The 22,049-nt window shown below is 44.8% G+C and overlaps 1 protein-coding gene across 2 annotated transcripts in view; it reads right to left on the bottom strand.

The window, feature by feature from the left end:
* Nucleotides 1-22,049, bottom strand: part of IPPK (inositol-pentakisphosphate 2-kinase) — a 132,988-nt gene that overhangs the window by 23,976 nt on the left and 86,963 nt on the right. For both annotated transcript variants that reach the window (XM_040407391.1, XM_040407392.1), the window contains exons 3-7: nucleotides 17,245-17,340; nucleotides 14,995-15,061; nucleotides 6,652-6,770; nucleotides 4,325-4,414; nucleotides 2,378-2,436 (exon numbers count right to left, since the gene is read on the bottom strand). In XM_040407391.1, coding sequence (XP_040263325.1) covers nucleotides 2,378-2,436; nucleotides 4,325-4,414; nucleotides 6,652-6,770; nucleotides 14,995-15,061; nucleotides 17,245-17,340 — 431 coding nt within the window. The remainder of the gene's footprint in view (nucleotides 1-2,377; nucleotides 2,437-4,324; nucleotides 4,415-6,651; nucleotides 6,771-14,994; nucleotides 15,062-17,244; nucleotides 17,341-22,049) is intronic.

Here is a 22,049-nt window from a genome sequence, read left to right as displayed (position 1 = left end):
TCTACAAGAAGGAGAGATCTGCTCTGACCATTTCCTAAAATACAAAAGGGGTACTGCAGTAACAGCGATCCCTAGGATGACAACTGGGAACCCCACAACTGCCACAAACTCCGTCATATGATCATAGCAGCATGCACCAACTTAGCCCCATTTTTACGACAGTCACCCACTAAAGTCAATGGTTCAATGAAAAGCTGAGCTGCAACTAGGCAAGGGGGCTGATGTACGCTGAGGTCATTGGCATAGGAAGAGGCCGCGGCACTCGCATAGCGCCCAGCATCTTCTTACAGCTGATTGGTGAGGGTCCCAGGAGTCAGACCCCTGCCAATCTGATATTGATAACCTATCCTCAGGATAGGTTATCAATATCTTTTCCCGGATAACCCCTGTAACATGAAAAATGGAGGAGCTAATAATGCCATACAGATAAGAAAAGAAGAAAAAAACGGACAAACGAAACGCAGTCTGAGTCAAGTCACATTCCTCAAAGATGGAAAATCAATTGTTTTTAAAACGTGGATGCGCGTTCCATCACTTGACTGGGGCCCTAACAGTCACTTTGCAGGTCTCTGCTGTACGATGGCTCTGGCAGCAGTGTAGGAGTAGAACATGAATGTGACACCATCATGGATTTCTAGCAGAATGAATGGATTACTTTGGCATCACAGAAGATGACTTGACACCCGCCCCATTCTGGTCTCTGCTTACGGTTATTTTTTCAGAATTTTTTTTATCGCCCAGCGAGCCCTTATAAAAGGCCCTACCGGGACATTCTGATGGGTGGAAAGATCAGCCCTGACTCTGGTCTTTATTGAACTCATTCACGGCTGCCATAAACTAAGGGGCCATACACATTCAGTCCAAATTGGCCATTAAAGTTGTTTAAACTGTCCACACACATTAAACGAAAATCGAATCTTTCATCCAACTATCAGGCGAAAATTTTATACGCAACCGATAATCTTCTGCCTTTGGACGTTCACTGTTAAATTTGACGTCATCCTTTTGATTAACTTTAGGCTAAGGCCTCATGCACATGAATGTATTTTCGGTCTGCATCCAAACCGCTTTTTTTTTTTTTTTGCGGATCACACACGGCCCATTCATCTCTATGGAGCCCCAAAAAAAATGCACACGTCATCCGTGTGCTGTCTGCATCCGTGTGGCTGAATGTCTGTTCCACAAAAGTAACGAAACATGTCTCATTCTTGTCTGTTTGGGGACAAGAATAGGCATTTTTATAACAAGGGGTGACGTGCGGAACGGGAAAATGAGAGACGCACATGGGCGGTGGTATCCGCGTTTTGTGGATCCGCTGTCTGCGGACTGAAAAACACATACGGACGTGTGCATGAGGCCTTATGGATATGGCCAACTTTATTTCTCCCAGACACAATGCAATGGGTGAAGGAATATGCAAAGCTGGCCATACACATTAGGCTACTTTCACACTAGCATTTCTATTTCTTGGTATTGAGATCCATCATAGGGTCGCAATACCGGAAAAAAAACGCTTCAGTTTTGTCCCCATTCATTGTCAACGGGGACAAAAATGTAACTTAACAGAATGGAGTGCTCCAAAATCCATTCCGTTCTATTCTCATACCGGAGAGGATGCTACGGTTTGCTTTCCGTCCTGGGATGCGGAGCAAGACGGATCCGTCATGACCCACAATGCAAGCCAATGGGGACGGATCCGTTTTATCTGACACAATAGAAAACAGATCCGTCCCCATTGACTTTCAATGGAGTTCACGGCGGATCCGTCTTGGCTATGTTAAAGATAATACAACCGGATCCATTTGTAACGGATGCAGACGGTTGTATTATCGGTAACGGAAGCGTTTTTGCTGAACCCTGCCGGATCCAGTAAAACCGCTAGTGTGAAAGCAGCCTTAGATAGAGGTTGGTGGAACAGCAGTTGAACAATCATCTGGTGGAGGTTAACCTTGCAGACACGGCCATACACATTTTGGTCCATATTGTACATTACAGTTGTTCAAACTGCCCATACACAGTCAATCCAACCGGGCGATGGATGAAAGATCCTTCTGAGAACCTTCTTTCAAAGAAAGATCTTTTGTCCGTCTATTGGATGAAAATACTGAACACATCCAACTTCTTTTAGCCGCTTGATGATAGACCATCGTCGTGTGAAAACGATCATTTGTGGTGATATTTCAACCTACTAACATTTGGTTGAAATCGTAATTTTTACTCAGGTTTAGCCTCATGTGTATGGCCACCTTAAAGCTTCAGTTTTGCTATAGACTGTCAAAATAAAGAGAAACAAATCAATTTAACCATTTGTTGCCACTACTACGCTATTACGTTTCCCAGAAAATCAGTTGCAGAAACCCAGTAAATGAACAATCACCCCGAGAAAAGATCCAAAGGGCAGTATTTGCTAATCCGCTTCCATTTTCCTTTGGCAACCTGTAAAAGAAACAATGATAGAATTACAAAAAAGCTGCTGATCTTCTAATATGCGTAATGTGTAGACAATTCATACACAACAATGTGTCTTTCCGTGCTTCAAACATCCGACTACAACAGGATGTGGGGTTCAAGGGGTTTCTGACAACTGAAGTCTATCATCTAAAGGTCCGTTCCCCCCCCCCCCCCATTCTTCCTCACGGCACCACTGCAGTCACAATAGTGGTGCAGAATAGGTCTGGGACGCAGTATCATGCACAGCTGCTACACAATGTACGGTGAAGTCCTTGAGATGATGTGAGGAGGCCGTAGCGCTCCCCCAATTCAAATGGCCAGATTTTCCATCCGCGTGCTATCCACATGCACAATGGAATGAACATGAACCCATTAAAGTCAATGGTTCAATTCACACGTCTGTATGACTCCAACCCCAGACTCCATATAGATGTCCACACGACTGACACACGTGTTATTTGCGGATGTAAATCGGAACAGCCATTTGTAGCAGGCCTGAAGCATTGTTTTTTCCCCTATGCCAGTTTTCAGGACAAAAGAAGTGTTTGCAAACTTTAAAACACCACTGCGACAAAAAGTTTTCTGCACCGTCCTTGTCTCTTTTCCAAAAAGGGGGCATGGCAAGAGTGGGCATGAGAGTGGCAATAGGGCCCGCCACAATTATATTATTTTATGCTACTCTGGCGTAAAAGACGACAGACATTTATGGCAGCTCGGAGCTGCCATAGATTTCAGATTAGGTGCACGGACTGCTCGCCGATGCACCCAATACATTACAAGGCCTGTCCCTCGACCTAACATTAGGCACATCTGGCAGCGCAGGGGAGATCAAAGACTGATGGAAAATTCTGATCTAAGATGAAACTCCCCCAGAGTCACAAAAAGTAATCTTACATTTTAATAAATGTAGTCAATTCAAGGGACCAGACTTCATAACATCTACTGTACTGGAAATGCATTTAAGGGGTTTTACCGCAAAGACAACTTACTCCCCTATGAGCAGGATAGGGGATACGTAGCCTGACTGCTAGGGGTCTGACCTCGGAGAAACTCAACCTTCACAAAAATGGAAGTCCCCAATTCCCCATGCTAATGAAGCACTAATGCACATGTAGGGGAGGACTGGGAACTTAAAGGGGCCCTGCAAAATAAGCTAAAAGTGGCCCAGCATTGTAGGCGGGTCCAGATTGACAGAAGGTGGGACAATACAAGTAGTCAGGAACAGAAGTACGCAGCGCCAACACTACTGTAGTGCAGCACGAAATACGGCCCCAGCGGAACCAAATACCACAGTGCAGCACAATATACTGCTTCCCCAGCCGCAGTATCCTGAGGACAGCGATCTAGTTGAATTCCGAACAGCTCTTGTGGCCGCCAGGTAAGTGCATAAAGAGCTGATGCTCCTAGCATTAATTAATGGTGAGAGCATCAGATTGATCTGAACCTGGCCGGTGGCTGAAAGGAGGGCCCACCTTGAAAATGTCCCTTTAGGGTTATGGCCGGTTCGCCCTTGTATATATGTGTAACCACTGCTCTATTCACTTCTATGGGACCGGAGTCCCATAAGCAGTGACTGAAGCAGCGCTCATGCGTGTGCACGGCCCATTCATGTGGGGAAAATACTCCTCAACTATGAGAATTTGCATTGTACATCTCAGCTTTATTATCACAAGACCCATTTCAGCTGCTCAGGAAGATAAACCTCTCGGCCAACATATATATTTGGGCAAACAAAAATAAATTATTTAGCTGGGAGCCTCCGTCAGATTGTCTGCAAGGCATTTGCACAGTAAACTAGGTGGTAGTGTACTGTAGATCCTTGGGGCTGTGTGACAGATAATGAAGTGCTGCGTATAGTGTTGACATTTCTCACCTTAAGATGCTGGTACATACAGAACCGACACACCTTCTTCTTGATCTCCTTTGTGATATGGGCTGAAGACGGGATGAATCCACATTTGGGCTATAAAGCAAAGAAAATAGCTCAATCATTTCCTGTGTAGTTCTGCACAAAAGAGAAAACCTGGTATATAAACATGCACAGTACATGAACGTGTTAATGGTCTCCGTCCTGCAAAGTCTAGAACTGGACGCAGATGAAACGGGAGCAGGAAGACAATGCAGCTTTGTTCAGGCAATGACCTCAGGTTCCTACAAGTCTCTATCACTGGAACAGGATACCCCACCTACCTTCTCCCTGCAGCGGTCAAGTTCTCTGTGTAGGAACCATGCATGTATACAGGTACTGGATTACCCATGGAGTATGGGGTTACATGCATTTTGGTTTTGTCACCTCCCGGAAATGTATTTGTGACAATTATATAAACTATGTGTCCTCCATGTTTTAGACTACAACAGGACAAACCTTAAGAAGAACTTTTTACTGTGAGCTACCAAAAAGGACACCCACGTGACACCCCAGGCTTCTGTTCAACACTTACAATATGGTGTTGCCATCAATGTGACTGATCCAGTTGAGGTATCAGTTGGAAAAATGACAGGGCATAGCTGCCATCACTCTATTATAGACACAAGTGTGAACAAGACCTTACAGTGATAATGAGCAAAATGAACAGAACCTAACGTCAGCTGTCTCGGAGGAACCTTGGATTCCACCCCGTCATTCAAACTGCACGTCTAAACCCTTACCACCTCAAGCTCAAAGTCATTTCTTGTATCTGCTCATTCCTCAGCCAAGCTAACCATACTAGCACCCTCATGATCTCCTGCTTAGACTACTGCAACATCCTCCTGTGTGGCCTCCCATCAAACTCTCTTGCGCCCCATTCACAACTCTGCTACCGGGCGAACCCACCTCTGACCTCGTTTCCCCTCTGCCAATCAAGTCACTGGCTGCCTTCGGCCCAGCAAATTCAAATAACGGCAACATGCAAGGCTGTCCACAACCTGTCCCATCCAAACATCTCTGATCTACTCTCCCAATATCTCCCCACAAGACCTCCTTCCTTGCCTGCCTTTGGTGTGCTACTCACAAAATCTTCATACATCCCCCATACTCTGAAACCCACTACCTCAGCACACCAGACCCCCCCCTCCACTATCCAAACCTTGAAAAGCAACCTGAAAACTCTTCAGGGAATGTAAAATATAAGAAAAAGAACTGGATCGCACATCCTCAACACTATGCTTTTATCATAGATTAACATCGCTTCTCAGCGCAATTTATCGTATACCTACCCCTATGCTGCATGCTAGACATGAGGCATTAGTATACAATTTGATCAAAAAGCATAGACCCACTCAACGCGACAAGGTTGCCTCTAGGAATGGGACCCTATTCTAAATTTGGCGCAGCACTGCACGGCGACCCCCGACGCTGCAGCACCACCCCGGCAGGCATCGGGACCCAGCAGTCAAACAGCACCCCCGCTGTCAGACAAAGCCACCCTGGCACTGGGCCCCACCAACCCACCAGGACAGCACCAAAGCAACAATGGCCGCTGTGCGGTACTGCACCATGTGAACAGGTGTGGAACTCACCCCATCACATACTCTCAGGAACTCCAACTGAGAGGTAGGAATTAGCAGGAGTCTGCACAAGGGTGTAAATTCCTACCTCCTCTCAGATGGAGTTCCTGAGAGCATGTGATAAGGTGAGCTTTGACAACTGTTCACAAGGTGCGGTACTGTGTGGCGGCCATTGTTGCTCTGGTGCTGCGCTGGTGGGTTGGTGGGGCCCAGTGCCAAGGTGGCTCTGCCAGACAGCGGGGGCGTTGTTTGGCTGCTGGGTCCCGTTGCCTATTGATGCGGTGCTGGGGCGCCGGTGGTCGCCACGCAGCGCCGCAGCAAATTTAGAGTAGGTTCCCATTCAAAGAGGCAACCTTGTCGCGGTGAGTGGGCCTATGCTTTTTGATCAAATTGTATACAAATGCCTCATGTACAGTATGCAGCATAGGGGTAGGTATACTATATATTGCGCAGAGAAGCAGTTATTAGATAAAAGCATAGTATTGAGGATGTGCGATCCAGTTCTTTTTCTTCTATTTTACAAACTCTTCAGGGAAGCCTACAACCTACAATTACCCTTGTAATATGCCAAACACGAAGGCTGAAAAAAAGGAGTTACACTGTGAAGCACATTTATAAAGTGCGGCCCAGGAGAGGAGTCAGAAGGTTGGTTTACCAGCTCCAGGACCCTGGAATTTACAATGCGTTACCAAACATCACTATTTTGTTTACCTTAATCTCTATGCAGAATATAGGCCTGTGCTCGACAAAAGGGAAAGTCTGCAGACGGGTGAGGTTAGGAAGGCACATGGCGTACCCGCTGACATCCATCTCTTTCTCACATCGAGACTCTGCAACAAGAGGCAAGAAACACAGTAAAAATACACAGGAAGAGCACACACGTAATAAACCATTAGTGTATAAGACCCAAAATACATACCGTAATAAAATAGTAATACGACATGAAAAAGCCCCCAACAATCACTAAGTAGTAAGAGGGGCTGGCCAAATGTTTAAAGATGTGTGTGGTGGGGGCACTGCGTGAATACTGGGGAAATGCGTGTGCATTAAAGACTGGTAGGGAAGTGGATGAGCGGCCATGCCTGTGATACCAAGCACAACCACTATACAATGTACAGTCGTGGCCAAAAGTTTTGAGAATTACATAAATATTGGAAATTGGAAAAGTTGCTGCTTAAGTTTTTATAACAGCAATTTGCTTATACTCCAGAATGTTATGTAGAGTGATCAGATGAATTGCATAGTCCTTCTTTGCCATGAAAATTAACTTAATCCCCAATAAAACTTTCCACTGCATTTCATTGCTGTCATTAAAGGACCTGCTGAAATCATTTCAGTAATCGTCTTGTTAACTCAGGTGAGAATGTTGACGAGCACAAGGCTGGAGATCATTATGTCAGGCTGATTGGGTTAAAATGGCAGACTTGACATGTTAAAAGGAGGGTGATGCTTGAAATCATTGTTCTTCCATTGTTAACCATGGTGACCTGCAAAGAAACGCGTGCAGCCATCATTGCGTTGCATAAAAATGGCTTCACAGGCAAGGATATTGTGGCTACTAAGATTGCACCTCAATCAACAATTTATAGGATCATCAAGAACTTCAAGGAAAGAGGTTCAATTCTTGTTAAGAAGGCTTCAGGGCGTCCAAGAAAGTCCAGCAAGCGCCAGGATAGTCTCCTAAAGAGGATTCAGCTGCGGGATCGGAGTGCCACCAGTGCAGAGCTTGCTCAGGAATGGCAGCAGGCAGGTGTGAGCGCATCTGCACGCACAGTGAGGCGAAGACTTTTGGAAGATGGCCTGGTGTCAAGAAGGGCAGCAAAGAAGCCACTTCTCTCCAAAAAAAACATCAGGGACAGATTGATCTTCTGCAGAAAGTTTGGTGAATGGACTGCTGAGGACTGGGGCAAAGTCATATTCTCCGATGAAGCCTCTTTCCGATTGTTTGGGGCATCTGGAAAAAGGCTTGTCCGGAGAAGAAAAGGTGAGCGCTACCATCAGTCCTGTGTCATGCCAACAGTAAAGCATCCTGAGACCATTCATGTGTGGGGTTGTTTCTCATACAAGGGAGTGGGCTCACTCACAATTTTGCCCAAAAACACAGCCATGAATAAAGAATGGTACCAAAACACCCTCCAACAGCAACTTCTTCCAACAATCCAACAACAGTTTGGTGAAGAACAATGCATTTTGCAGCACGATGGAGCACCGTGCCATAAGGCAAAAGTGATAAATAAGTGGCTCGGGGACCAAAACGTTGACATTTTGGGTCCATGGCCTGGAAACTCCCCAGATCTTAATCCCATTGAGAACTTGTGGTCAATCCTCAAGAGGCGGGTGGACAAACAAAAAGCCATTAATTCTGACAAACTCCAAGAAGTGATTATGAAAGAATGGGTTGCTACCAGTCAGGAATTGGCCCAGAAGTTGATTGAGAGCATGCCCAGTCGAATTGCAGGGGTCCTGAAAAAGAAGGGCCAACACTGCAAATACTGACTCTTTGCATAAATGTCATGTAATTGTCGATAAAAGCCTTTGAAACGTAGTGAAATATAATTACATGCACTTCATACATCACAGAAACAACTGAAACAAAGATCTAAAAGCAGTTTAGCAGCAAACTTTGTGAAAACTAATATTTTTGTCATTCTCAAAACTTTTGGCCACGACTGTACAGCCCGGGTGTTGGACCCCACCGATCAGATACTGATGACCCAACCTGAGGAGAGGTCATCAGTATTTAAGTTTCTGAATCCATTTAGTCAGACTAGATTTCTTCCATCCCCTGAGATGTAGGTGTCTGGACAGCGGAAAGCCAAGTCCTTCACCTCCTGTGAAGTAATGACTAAAGGCCCCGTTCACATTACTGACAGCAGATCTTCACATACAATGGCTTCCAACTACTATCACAGTCCGTGTCTTGTCAAGTGTCAGCACGTGCAGATGAAGCTACCCGTCACCTCTCCTGACATGTCTATTTTAGCAACTACTTGTATACCCCAAGTAATAACAATTCTAGGGCCTCAATCCCTATGACTATATTGTGCCATTCCTCCATTACTCCTGCTAAAAGCGGTGAATGAATTACAAGCAGTTTGCAATGAAGGTTCAGAAGGGTGTTGCCAGTAGGAGGTGGTGTCCCTGCACAGTCTGATACCAGCGGAACTGACTAAATAGTGTCACACTGGGCAGGGACACTCCAACCCCCAACTGGTAACACCCCATCTGGAACTTCATTCCTAAAAGGAATAATAGAGGAACAGCACAAAATAGTCATAAAAATAGATGCCCCAGAATTGTTATTTCATGGGGAATGTAAGTAGTTACAAAAACAGACATGTCAGGAGAAGTGACGGGACCTCTTTAAGGGAGTAGCCCAATGATTTAATAATACATTTCTGTTAGAACAAGAGATTCAGTTAGAAAGTTGTGACGCCCCCTGATTTTCTTTGAATTTCCCTTGGACCGTCCACCTAATGTGACCACTGCTGATGGACCCCCATGCTCAGTCCCACAATTTGGATCCTGATGCACACAGGCGGTGGAGCGGTTACTGTTATTGGACAACCAGTCAATAAGAATCAGACACATTACATGTTCCTATAGGGAATCAAAAGAACAGCAGGGGGCGCCATAACATGCAAAAACAGCAATATCTAGACACCAGCAGACTTTAAAAGGATTCCAATACAAAAGTTGTCTGTTTCGGAATTGCGGACCCATTCATTTCTATGCCTCACGATGTGCTGCCTGGATATGGAATAGCAGATTCGCACTTCTGGGTCTGCAATTCCGTTCCCGAAAAAAATAGAACATGTCCTATTCTTGTCCGCAATTGCAGACTAGATTAGGCATTTTCTATTAAGTGTGCGGTCTGCAAAAAGCAGAACGCACATTACCAGTGTCCATGTTTTGCGGATCCGCAAAACACTTACGGACGTGTAAATGGACCCCAACTGTGACAATCCAGTAATAAACCCAAAGGCATCACAGCAAAGATGGCAGCCTGTGTGCCGTCAATGGACTGCATATTATATTACAATCCCTCCTTTTTCACCCCTGCAAGGGCGTGACCACACCTGTCAAGAAATTTCACCCATTGACAATGGCATTTAGGCTACTTTCACACCTGCGCTTTCCCTTTTCGCTATTGAGATCCGTCACAGGATCTCAATAGGAGGGGGGAAACTCTTCCGTTTTGTTCCCATTGTCAATGGGGACAAAACTGAACTGAATTAAAGGGAGTGCACCAGAATGCATTCAGTTTCGTTTGGTTGCGTCCCCATCACAGACAGAATAACGCTGCAAGCGATGTGGTGCGAATCAAGTCGGACAAATCCATTTTCTCAGACACAATAGAAAATGGATCCATGACTGATCCAGCAAAAATGCTGCTGTGAAAGTAGCCTACAGTTGCAAGAAAAAGTATGTGAACCCTTTTGAATTATATGGATTTCTGCACAAATTGGTCATAAAATGTGATCTGATCTTCATCTAAGTCACAACAATAGACAATCACAGTCTGCTTAAACTAATAACACACAAAGAATTAAATGTTACCATGTTTTTATTGAACACACCATGTAAACATTCACAGTGCAGGTGGAAAAAGTATGTGAACCCTTGGATTTAATAACTGGTTGAACCTCCTTTGGCAGCAATAACTTCAACCAAACGTTTCTTGTAGTTGCAGATCAGACGTGCACAACGGTCAGGAGTAATTCTTGACCATTCCTCTTTACAGAACTGTTTCAGTTCAGCAATATTCTTGGGATGTCTGGTGTGAATCGCTTTCTTGAGGTCATGCTACAGCATCTCAATCGGGTTGAGGTCAGGACTCTGACTGGGCCACTCCAGAAGGCATATTTTCTTCTGTTTAAGCCATTCTGTTGTTGATTTACTTCTATGCTTTGGGTCGTTGTCCTGTTGCAACACCCATCTTCTGTTGAGCTTCAGCTGGTGGACAGATTGCTTTAAGTTCTCCTGCAAAATGTCTTGATAAACTTGGGAATTCATCTTTCCTTCGATGATAGCAATCCGTCCAGGCCCTGATGCAGCAAAGCAGCCCCAAACCATGATGCCCCCACCACCATACTTCACAGTTGGGATGAGGTTTTGATGTTGGTGTGCTGTGCCTCTTTTTCTCCACACATAGTGTTGTGTGTTTCTTCCAAACAACTCAACTTTGGTTTTATCTGTCCACAGAATATTTTGCCACTACTGCTGTGGAACATCCAGGTGCTCTTGTGCAAACTGTAAACGTGCAGCAATGTTTTTTTTGGACAGCAGTGGCTTCCTCTGTGGTATCCTCCCATGAAATCCATTCTTGTTTAGTGTTTTACGTATCATAGATTTGCTAACGGGGATGTTAGCATATGCCAGAGACTTTTGTAAGTCTTTAGCTGACACTTTAGGATCCTTCTTCACCTCATTGAGCAGTCTGCGCTGTGCTCGTGCAGTTATCTTTACAGGACGGCCACTCCTAGAGAGAGTATCCGCAGTGCTGAACTTTCTCCATTTATAGACAATTTGTCTTACCGTGGACTGATGAACAGCAAGGGTTTTGGAGATACTTTTATAACCCTTTCCAGCTTTATGCAAGTCAATAATTCTTAATCGCAGGTCTTCTGAGAGCTCTTTTGTGCGAGGCATCATTCACATCAGGCAATGCTTCTTGTGAAAAGCAAACCCAGAACTGGTATGTGTTTTTTATAGGGCAGGGCAACTGTAACCAACACCTCCAATCTCATCTCATTGATTGGACTCCAGTTGGCTGACACCTCACTCCAATTAGCTCTTGGAGATGTCATTAGTCTAGGGGTTCACATACTTTTTCCACCTGCACTGTGAATGTTTACATGGTGTGTTCAATAAAAACATGGTAACATTTAATTCTTTGTGTGTTATTAGTTTAAGCAGACTGTGATTGTCTATTGTTTTGACTTAGATGAAGATCAGATCACATTTTATGACCAATTTGTGCAGAAATCCATATCATTCCAAAGGGTTCACATACTTTTTCTTGCAACTGTAAGTGTTTAGCGAATCGAAATTCACGAAATGGACTTCGATCTGAATTTTAGGGAAAATCTGATTAGCTGCAAAGCCGAATTTCCTCGTGCTTTGTGGTAACAAATCGATTTTCCCTGAAATGGCAATGAAAAAACAAACAAAAAACAACTCATACTTACATCATCCATTTAAGCGCAAAGAGGCCGCTGTGGCCATCTTGCTTGAAGATCCCACGTGAAATCTCTCACATGGTGAGGTATGACTTCACAATGCTGGACGACGTGATGACATCACGCGCCACATGAGATTTCACGCTGAATCTTTAAGCAAGATGGTGTGAGAGAAGGATTTATGATTTTATGAATATATAATGAGAATATTCTGTAGTACACATTTCTGTCCACTAGATGGCTGCAAACCATATGTATGAGAAGGTCAATGAGGGAGGGGGAAGAGGGGATTCTGAAACCACTCCTATCAGGTTAAGGAGCCAATAGCCTCTTCTTAAGGAACACCCCTTTTGTGATGTCATGTCTGCTATTTAAGTGAATGTACTGTGAATAAAAGGCTCTCTCGCCTGCTCTTCTTGTACCATGGCTCAAAGAGGATGAGAAGATGCTTTCATGAAACCACCTAGTGTCTGGTCTCATTATAAAACAGTATGCTGTACACATACTTATTCTTCTAATTGATTTGGCACCACACAAAGAAGAAGGAGAGTCGCATGAATTGCGACGACAATGGCTGTGGCGGTCTCTTCGCGCTCAAATGGATTAGGCAAGTATGATGAAATCTTTTTGTTTCTTTTTTATGAGCAACCACTAAAATGCTTTAATATTGATCTCAGATGCCGCAATCAGTGATGAACGCTGCATCTGAGGGGCTCAATGACAGGTGGAGGTGCAATCACCGTTCCCTCTCATTGCACCCACTACTTACAAAAAAAAAAATGCTCTTCGTGACTAAGCAAATTTATTTTTGTAAAATTCAGCGAAGCAGCCAAATTGAATTTAAAGGAACTTTGCTCATCTCTAATGGCATTTATGACCTTTATCTTGTAGGTTATCGTTAATGGGGTCTTCATCTCAAGATTAATCCCTGTCCATATGATCCATTAGGCTGGGTTCACACTTGAGCGTTTTACAGCGCGTTCAAACGCGCTGTAAAACGCTCAACACATGAAAACCAATGCTTCCCTATGGCCCTGGTTCTCACTTGAGCGTTTTACAGCGCTGAAAAACGCGCTGTAAAACGCCCTACGCTCAAACAAGTACTTGAGCTTCTTTGGGGCGTTTTGACGCGCGTTTGTGGCCATAGGACATTGCAGTGAATCACACAAAACGCGCGTTTACTATTGCAAAAAACGCGCGTCAAAAACGCGCGTTAAACGCGCATATCAAAGACGCTCAGGTCTGAACCCAGCCTAAAGGTCGCTACAAGAGAAACGTCTGTCAGGCCACAGCGTCCCACCACATCAGATGTTTGCACAGATTGCTGGAATCAAACCCATGGCTGAAATCAAGTCCCCCTTGGTTCTGCTGGGGCGGTATATTGTGCTACACTGTGGTATTTGGTTCTGCTGGGGCGGTATATTGTGCTACACTGTAGTATTTGGTTCTGCTGGGGCAGTATATTGTGCTACACTGTGGTATTTGGTTCTGCTGGGGCGGTATATTGTGCTGCACTGGGGTATTTGGTTCTGCTGGGGCGGTATATTGTGCTGCACTGGGGTATTTGGTTCTGCTGGGGCGGTATATTGTGCTGCACTGGGGTATTTGGTTCTGCTGGGGCGGTATATTGTGCTGCACTGGGGTATTTGGTTCTGCTGGGGCGGTATATTGTGCTGCACTGGGGTATTTGGTTCTGCTGGGGCGGTATATTGTGCTGCACTGGGGTATTTGGTTCTGCTGGGGCGGTATATTGTGCTGCACTGGGGTATTTGGTTCTGCTGGGGCGGTATATTGTGCTGCACTGGGGTATTTGGTTCTGCTGGGGCAGTATATTGTGCTACACTGGGGTATTTGGTTCTGCTGGGGCGGTATATTGTGCTGCACTGGGGTATTTGGTTCTGCTGGGGCGGTATATTGTGCTGCACTGGGGTATTTGGTTCTGCTGGGGCGGTATATTGTGCTGCACTGGGGTATTTGGTTCTGCTGGGGCGGTATATTGTGCTGCACTGGGGTATTTGGTTCTGCTGGGGCGGTATATTGTGCTGAACTGGGGTATTTGGTTCTGCTGGGGCGGTATATTGTGCTGCACTGGGGTATTTGGTTCTGCTGGGGCGGTATATTGTGCTGCACTGGGGTATTTGGTTCTGCTGGGGCGGTATATTGTGCTGCACTGGGGTATTTGGTTCTGCTGGGGCGGTATATTGTGCTGCACTGGGGTATTTGGTTCTGCTGGGGCGGTATATTGTGCTGCACTGGGGTTATTGGTTCCGCTGGGGCGGTATATTGTGCTGCACTGGGGTTATTGGTTCTGCTGGGGCGGTATATTGTTCTGCTCTACGATATTGCTGGTCCTGCCTACTCGTGTTGTCCCGCCTTCTGTCAATTTGCACCTGCCTACAACATGGGGCCACTTTATGGTTTTTTTTCCAGGGTCACTTTAGGTTTCCAGTCCGTCCCAGATGCTGGATATCCTGTTTTCAGGATCCATGTGTGAGGAGCTGCACGAGTCAATGCAGGTGTGTGCATAGCTGAATGAGTCTTTGTGTATGTATATACTATAGATACATGTATATAGCAGCATACTATAGAGTCCATGCATGTATGTCTGTGTGCTCGTGTGTCTTCAGCATGAGCTGAAGCATCCTTGACAATATCCTGTGCATGCCCTGAAAATATTTGGGCACTAAAGGAGTTATTATCCAGGAGAATACCTTCACAGGGGTGTGGAGACTGTAAGGGAGCATGCAAATGTACATGGATGTTTAACAGGATGATCAAGGAGATGCTTTAAATTGCAAATTGCCACCATTAAGCAAAGGAGGTCTCTACATAAAGGAAATCATTGCTGCTTGTACTACAGCCAGTCACTTGCCTGGTCTTTCAGACTGCACCTTCAAGCAGAGGCGTTTCAGAAAATCCAAGGGTAATTTCACCACATCCTGTAAAACAATGCAGAGCGACCGTCATAATCTGTCCTCATTACCGTCATCACAAGCCAGTCCATCCTCTAATAGGCCATCCAAGTCAAAATCTGCATTACTGGCATAGGCTACTTCCACACTAGCGTTTTTACTGGATCCAGCAGGGTTCAGCAAAAACGCTTCCGTTACTGATAATACAACCATCTGCATCCGTTATGAACGGATCCGGTTGTATCATCTTTAAAATAGCCAAGACGGATCCGTCATGAACTCCACTGAAAGTCTATTGTGTCAGTGTCAGAGAAATCAGATCCGTCCCCATTGACTTGCATTTTGGGGGTCATGATGGATCTGTTTTGCTCCGCATCACATGACTGAAAGAAAACTACAGCATGCTGCGGTTTGCTCTCCGGTACGGGAACGCAACAAAACGGAACGGAATGCATTTTGGAGCATTCCGTTCTGTTCAAGTTTTGTCCCCATTGACAATGAATGCGGACAAAACATAATATATATTTTTTTCGGTATCGAGTCCCTATGACGGATCTCAATACCGGAAAATATCAACGCTAGTGTGAAAGTAGCTTTAGAGGGAATGTCGCACCGAGATTTCATTTTTTACCAGTCAAAATCAGTTAGTGACAGATATTCATTTTTTCAAACCTATTTTCTAATGGAAGATTTATTTTATTCTATTTTCTGTACTTGATTATGATCTTGCCTAAGCTACTGTTAACAGCATTCAGAGATAGGTTTTAGAGCTCATGCTAACGAGCATGTGTGTTAGGCCTCTTGCACACGAACGTGCCGTGTTTTGCAGTCCGCAAATTGCGGATCCACATAACACGGATGCTGCCCGTGTGCCTTGCACAATTTGCGCAAGGGAACAGATGGCCCACTATAGAAATGCCTATTCTTGTCTGCAAAACGGACAGGAATAGGACATGATCTATAATTTTTGAGGGGCCACGGAACAGAGCAACGGAGTGCTGTCCGCATCTTTTGCAGCCCCGTTGAAATGAATGGGTCCGCACCCGAGCTGCAAAAAAATTCGGCTCAGATGTGGAACCAAACCACGGTCGTGTGCAAAAAGGCCTTATTCTGATTTTTTGAGGATAGCACACTGACATTCATTTCTATGGGGCCATGCACACATCTCTATTTTGTGCTATTGTTGTCCATTTTGTAAACGAGAATAGGCATTTCTATTTGAAGGAAGTGAGAAAAATGCGGAATACACCCTTTTTCATTCAAAAAGTCCTTTTAAGGATTATTGTTGTGTGTGGCAGCAGCAATATATATTTTTAGCGCAACCTGCACTAAATAGCGTGCAATAGTTAGGCCGCTGCAGACAAAACCTCTTAGAGGGTCAGCTCACCAGCAGGCCCTCAACCATAATGTTTTACAGGGTTAGCTCACCAGCAGGCCCTCGCCCATAATTTTTTCAATCGTTAGCCAAGCGGCAGCAACTCGGCCATAATTTTTCCAATGGTCAGCTCAGCAGCAGGCCCTCGCCCCTAATGTTTTAGATGGTTAGATCAGCAGGCCCTCACCCGTAATGTTTTAGAGGGTCGCTAGCAGGCCATCAATCATTATTTTTTAAGGGTGTATGATGCCCTCCTTTATGTGTAATAAAGGGTGTATTGTAGTGCCGGTTCCTTGTAATTTTTGCCCTTTCACTTATTGCATAGGCTTTATGAGTGTAGGAGTCTCACTACCTGAACAATTGTACCACAATGTAAATGAGGCCCTCCTTTATGTGATATACAGGTTGTATCGGAGTGCCTCTTCCTTGCAATTTATGGCAGCACTTGCACTTTATATACAAGTAAATATGCAGGAAAGAATGTTTCCTAAGAATATTTCCTGTAAAATTGATTTTATCTTTGGTTTTGTGCCTATTATTGTCAGTCTGTAAAAGTGGCGTACTACTCGGACAACATAGTTCCCAGCAGCGACCTGGGAGTCCAAGATGCATCCAGCTATCCTCCCCATGCTGTTCCCCAACCATTTCAGTGGTGTTTCCATCATTTTCTGACCTTTTCCTATGAACCAGACACCCTCCCCTCTTCAGAGCAGGGGGTGCCTGGTTTAATGCTCGGGTTCTTCTATTGACTTTCATCGTGCTCCCGAGGTGTACGACCCGAGCACTTTGGTGCTCGATCAACACTACTGCTAACGCCCAGTAAGGGTGTACTTACCCCATGGTGAACATAGTTTTCACCTAAAAACTGCTTCATTATGTGCTTGCCAAAATCTAGGATATTGTGCAGGTGCTGATAAACTTCTTCTGCCATCTGAAATAAAAAAAAAAAAAAAAAAACAGAACAGAAAAATTAAGAGCAAAAATCATGGATAAGAAGACACAGATGAAAAGTCTGCTGTCGCATTGAGAGCCTGGCCATACATTTTACCTGTCCTCCTATCATTGGGCCGACAGCTATTCCTCCTGATACCCATTCACACATCCAAATCAGCCAAGTACGAATGTGTTGAACTGTAGAATACGGCAATGCTGGATCCGGCGAAATCAGAACAGCCTGCCAGATCCGCTGCCGCACATGTGAACGTACCCTTAGCGGCATGTACATCAACACAATAATACAAAGAAGAGTTTACGAGTCCTCACAAACTTGTGTAAGGAAGGGTAGGCACCCTTCTATACTGCAAATTTTGTTGCAGAAATTTCCGTACCTGAAAAATCCGTTCCTTCATTGGACTGGGGGCGGTAAGCACGTGGATTTCTGCAAGCCCCAGGTGAATGGAATGGATTTTCTTTTTGGAAATTTCTGCTGCAAAATCCGCAGCGTGAAGGCTCTCCAGTGGGAATGATCAGATATCACATTAATTAAAAATGACCGCATATTCAATAATTTATGTGTAAAGGCAAACAGCCTAGATTTACAAATCCTGTAGATCAGGGCTCAACAAATCCCAGGCGCCAGGTCGCCATGGCGATCAGGAATTTGGTCCTGGAGCTTGGGTATTTGTCAGCCCGTTTTCAAAGGTGCACGGGCGACAGGTGCGAAGCGCCGGAGGGGGGCCCGTTCTGTCCAGAGGCAGCAAGAGTGGAGATGAGCGCCTCCATTGTGGAAGCGCTCATCTCCATATTCATCTGTATCGCCGTCCTCAGGACAGCGATACAGATGAATGGTGCAGAGACGTCTCCCTTGCCTGTTCCTCCGATGGGCTACAGGCACTAGGCCTGTAGCCCATCAGAGGCCGGTGCAGGCGGCACGATGACGTCATCGCACCGCCTGAGCCGTACAGTGCGGGACACAGGCCGGAAGAGGCCTGCATCGCATCACTGACAGCTGCATAAGGTAAGTATATGTGTTTGTTTTTATTATTTATAGTATACTGTGGCAAAAAGGGGGGTGGGGGCCCTATATACTGGCACAATATGGGGGGGGCACTATGGAGAAGAGTGGAAGCACTACGGGGGCCCTATATACTGGCACATTATGGGGGGGGGGCGGGCACTATGGAGAAGAGTGGAAGCACTATGGGGGCCCTATATACTGGCACATTATGGGGGGGCACTATGGAGAAGAGGGGAAGGAGCACTATGGGGCATCTACTGTGGGCCCTATGTACTGGCATGCATTATTGGGGGGCTCTATGGAGAAGTGGGGGGGAGCACTATGGGGGCCTCTACTGGGGGCCCTATGTACTGGCATGCATTATTGGGGGGCTCTATGGAGAAGTGGGGGGAGCACTATGGGGGCCTCTACTGGGGGCTTTATGACGCGGCTCCGCCTGCTGTAGATGGCATAAGCTCAGACCGGCCACCTAGACCTGAGGCTCAGGCTGGACAATACATCTGGTACAAGGATAGACACTTCTCTAGCTCCATACCAACTATTGGTTGGCTTACCTTGAGGCAGAATTTCATGCCAGAATTGTGGCACAATTTTGGAGCAAAACCCTTTTCCCCACTAAATCACATCACTTTTGTAAGCCATGGATCCTTTTTTTTGTACTAGGGGCTAAAACCCTTTGTAAAACCTAGATGCACCATAATGTGCCACTTTTTGGCACAATTTCTTCCAAAATGTAGGTGCACTCCTATGAAAAGGTATGTTTCACTTCATAAAATTGCATTTATCATCATGTAGAAAAGTTAATACAAGGCACTTACTAATGTATTCCAATTCTCCATATTGCCGCCTTTTCTGCTTTCCATGGTGATGACCACCCTACAATCAAGCAGTGGTGGTCATGCTTTCTCACTATAGGAAAAAGCACCAGCCTCTCTGGTTGCCAGAACCGTGGGAACGCGCAGAGGCATGCATATGCAGCAGCTCCTGTCCTGACCACCTTGTATCTGCGCTGCAGCGGTGGTTATAGCCCCTGGATACCAACAGTGTATAATGCAAAGGAAAAATGAATCTAGCCAACAAAGGAAGCAATATGGAGAATTGGAATACATTAGTAAGTGCCTTGTATTAACTTTCTCTACATGATAAATGCCAGTGAGACAACCCCTGTAAATGTAATATAAGATGTTCAAATCCACAAAAATAAATAAAAAATAAAAATAAAAAAAAGACCCTTAAAACTACAATATTTAAATGATAATTCTTAAAACTTAAATGCACAAACTATGATTAGGATACAATGCCAAATCATTTAAATATACAGAGTAAATTACAAGATATAGTGAGGAAGGAGCTCTGGGTCACTGAAGAAGGGAGAAATTTTTAGCCCTAACTGAGCCTGTGACGCGTGAAGTGTCCAAACTGGATTGGCGGAGGATGTGCTGCCTGGGCGCACTATGATTAAATGTCAGCTCCTCCATACCTCCACATGCCCACAGCATCTGGCATCTGTAAGGGGTGGTGCGTCTACGTTCCTGGGAGTCCATGTAAGTGTCCACTTTCTATGTTTCTGTCATTGACATCATCGGGCACTAGGCTGCAAAGGATGGACCCTTATTGTATATATGGTTTTCTTTGTAGGTATTGCGCAGCCAGCATTAACCTGGTGGACTCCTAGACTGTGAGATAGACGTCTAGTCCCATATTGGTCTTCTGTCTGTTTCTGCCACCATCTTCCCTTACTTCATTCTATCACATATCATATATACCCTTCAACCGTTTTGGTTATTACGCTTTACTTATCTGGCAAAGTATCTAGATTTCGCCATATCATTTTTGGCATGATTACTTCTATGTTTTTTGATGTGATACATAGACCCTGTATATTTACCCCCCGAGGAACCCATATTGCTGGGGGAAACATGTCAGGGTTTTTTCTCTTTTGGGGGTCTTTTCCTCATTTCATTGTCAGGGCTACTGAGGGCATAACCGCTGAGGTACGAGGACAGATAGTCTCCACCATTGGGATTCGTCTCTGGGTTTAGGGGCACGATAGGGTGATACTTAGGGTAAGTTTTCTCCGTTCCTCAGTGACCCAGAGCTCGTTCCTCACTATATCTTGTAATTTACTCTATCTTTAACCACCCCAGCCCCCATAGCTTAAAACATCCTGAAAGACCAGTCCACTTTTTACACTTCTGACCTACCCTACTTTCACCGTTTATTGCTCGGTCATGCAACTTACCACCCAGATGAATTTTACCTCCTTTTCTTCTCACTAATAGAGCTTTCATTTGGTGGTATTTCATTGCTGCTGACATTTTTACTTTTTTTGTTATTAATCGAAATTTAACGATTTTTTTGCAAAAAAATGACATTTTTCACTTTCAGTTGTAAAATTTTGCAAAAAAAACGACATCCATATATAAATTTTGCTCTAAATTTATTGTTCTACATGTCTTTGATAAAAAAAAAAAATGGTTTGGGTAAAAGTTATAGCGTTTACAAACTATGGTACAAAAATGTGAATTTCCGCTTTTTGAAGCAGCTCTGACTTTCTGAGCACCTGTCATGTTTCCTGAGGTTCTACAATGCCCAGACAGTACAAACACCCCACAAATCACCCCATTTCGGAAAGCAGACACCCTAAGGTATTCGCTGATTGGCATAGTGAGTTCATAGAACTTTTTATTTTTTGTCACAAGTTAGCGGAAAATGATGATTTATTTTTTTTTTCTTACAAAGTCTCATATTCCACTAACTTGTGACAAAAAATAAAAACTTCCATGAACTCACTATGCCCATCAGCGAATACCTTGGGGTGTCTTCTTTCCAAAATGGGGTCACTTGTGGGGTAGTTATACAGCCCTGGCATTCTAGGGGCCCAAATGTGTGGTAAGGAGTTTGAAATCAAATTCTGTAAAAAATGGTTGGTGAAATCCGAAAGGTGCTCTTTGGAATGTGGGCCCCTTTGCCCACCTAGGCTGCAAAAAAGTGTCACACATCTGGTATCTCCGTATTCAGGAGAAGTTGGGGAATGTGTTTTGGGGTGTCATTTTATATATACCCATGCTGGGTGAGATAAATATCTTGGTCAAATGCCAACTTTGTATAAAAAAAATGGGGAAAGTTGTCTTTTGCCAAGATATTTCTCTCACCCAGCATGGGTATATGTAAAATGACACCCCAAAACACATTCCCCAACTTCTCCTGAGTACGGAGATACCACATGTGTGACACTTTTTTGCAGCCTAGGTGGGCAAAGGGGCCCATATTACAAAGAGCACCTTTCGGATTTCACAGGTCATTTTTTACACATTTTGATTTCAAACTTCTTACCATACATTTGGGCCCCTAGAATAGTCAAAAGGTTTTGGAACCGCGCTGCTGGAAACTATGTGTTCCGGTCACAAGTGGATGGTACAAGGGTATCAGCCCCTCTCATCGACACCCAAAGGATACGATCCTCCCAGACCTCCTCCTCTACAGGGTTCAAGGAGATAAGCAGAAATAGTGAAGCACCCTTGAGAATCTTGTTATAAAAGGTTTTATTCTACTTACAACAGGTTAGTAGACAAAAGGCATAAAAATACAAAGTGATCGTCACGTTCCTGCCCGACCCGGGTTTCCCTGCCTCGCTTCTTCAGGGGCGATGACTGCGCATGCTCGCAATCGAGCCCTTTAAA

This window comes from Bufo bufo, chromosome 9, assembly GCF_905171765.1.
Source record: "Bufo bufo chromosome 9, aBufBuf1.1, whole genome shotgun sequence".
NCBI classification, from domain to species: domain Eukaryota; kingdom Metazoa; phylum Chordata; class Amphibia; order Anura; family Bufonidae; genus Bufo; species Bufo bufo.
Note: the sequence above shows the minus strand (reverse complement) of the source record. Positions and strands in the feature narration are given on the sequence as shown.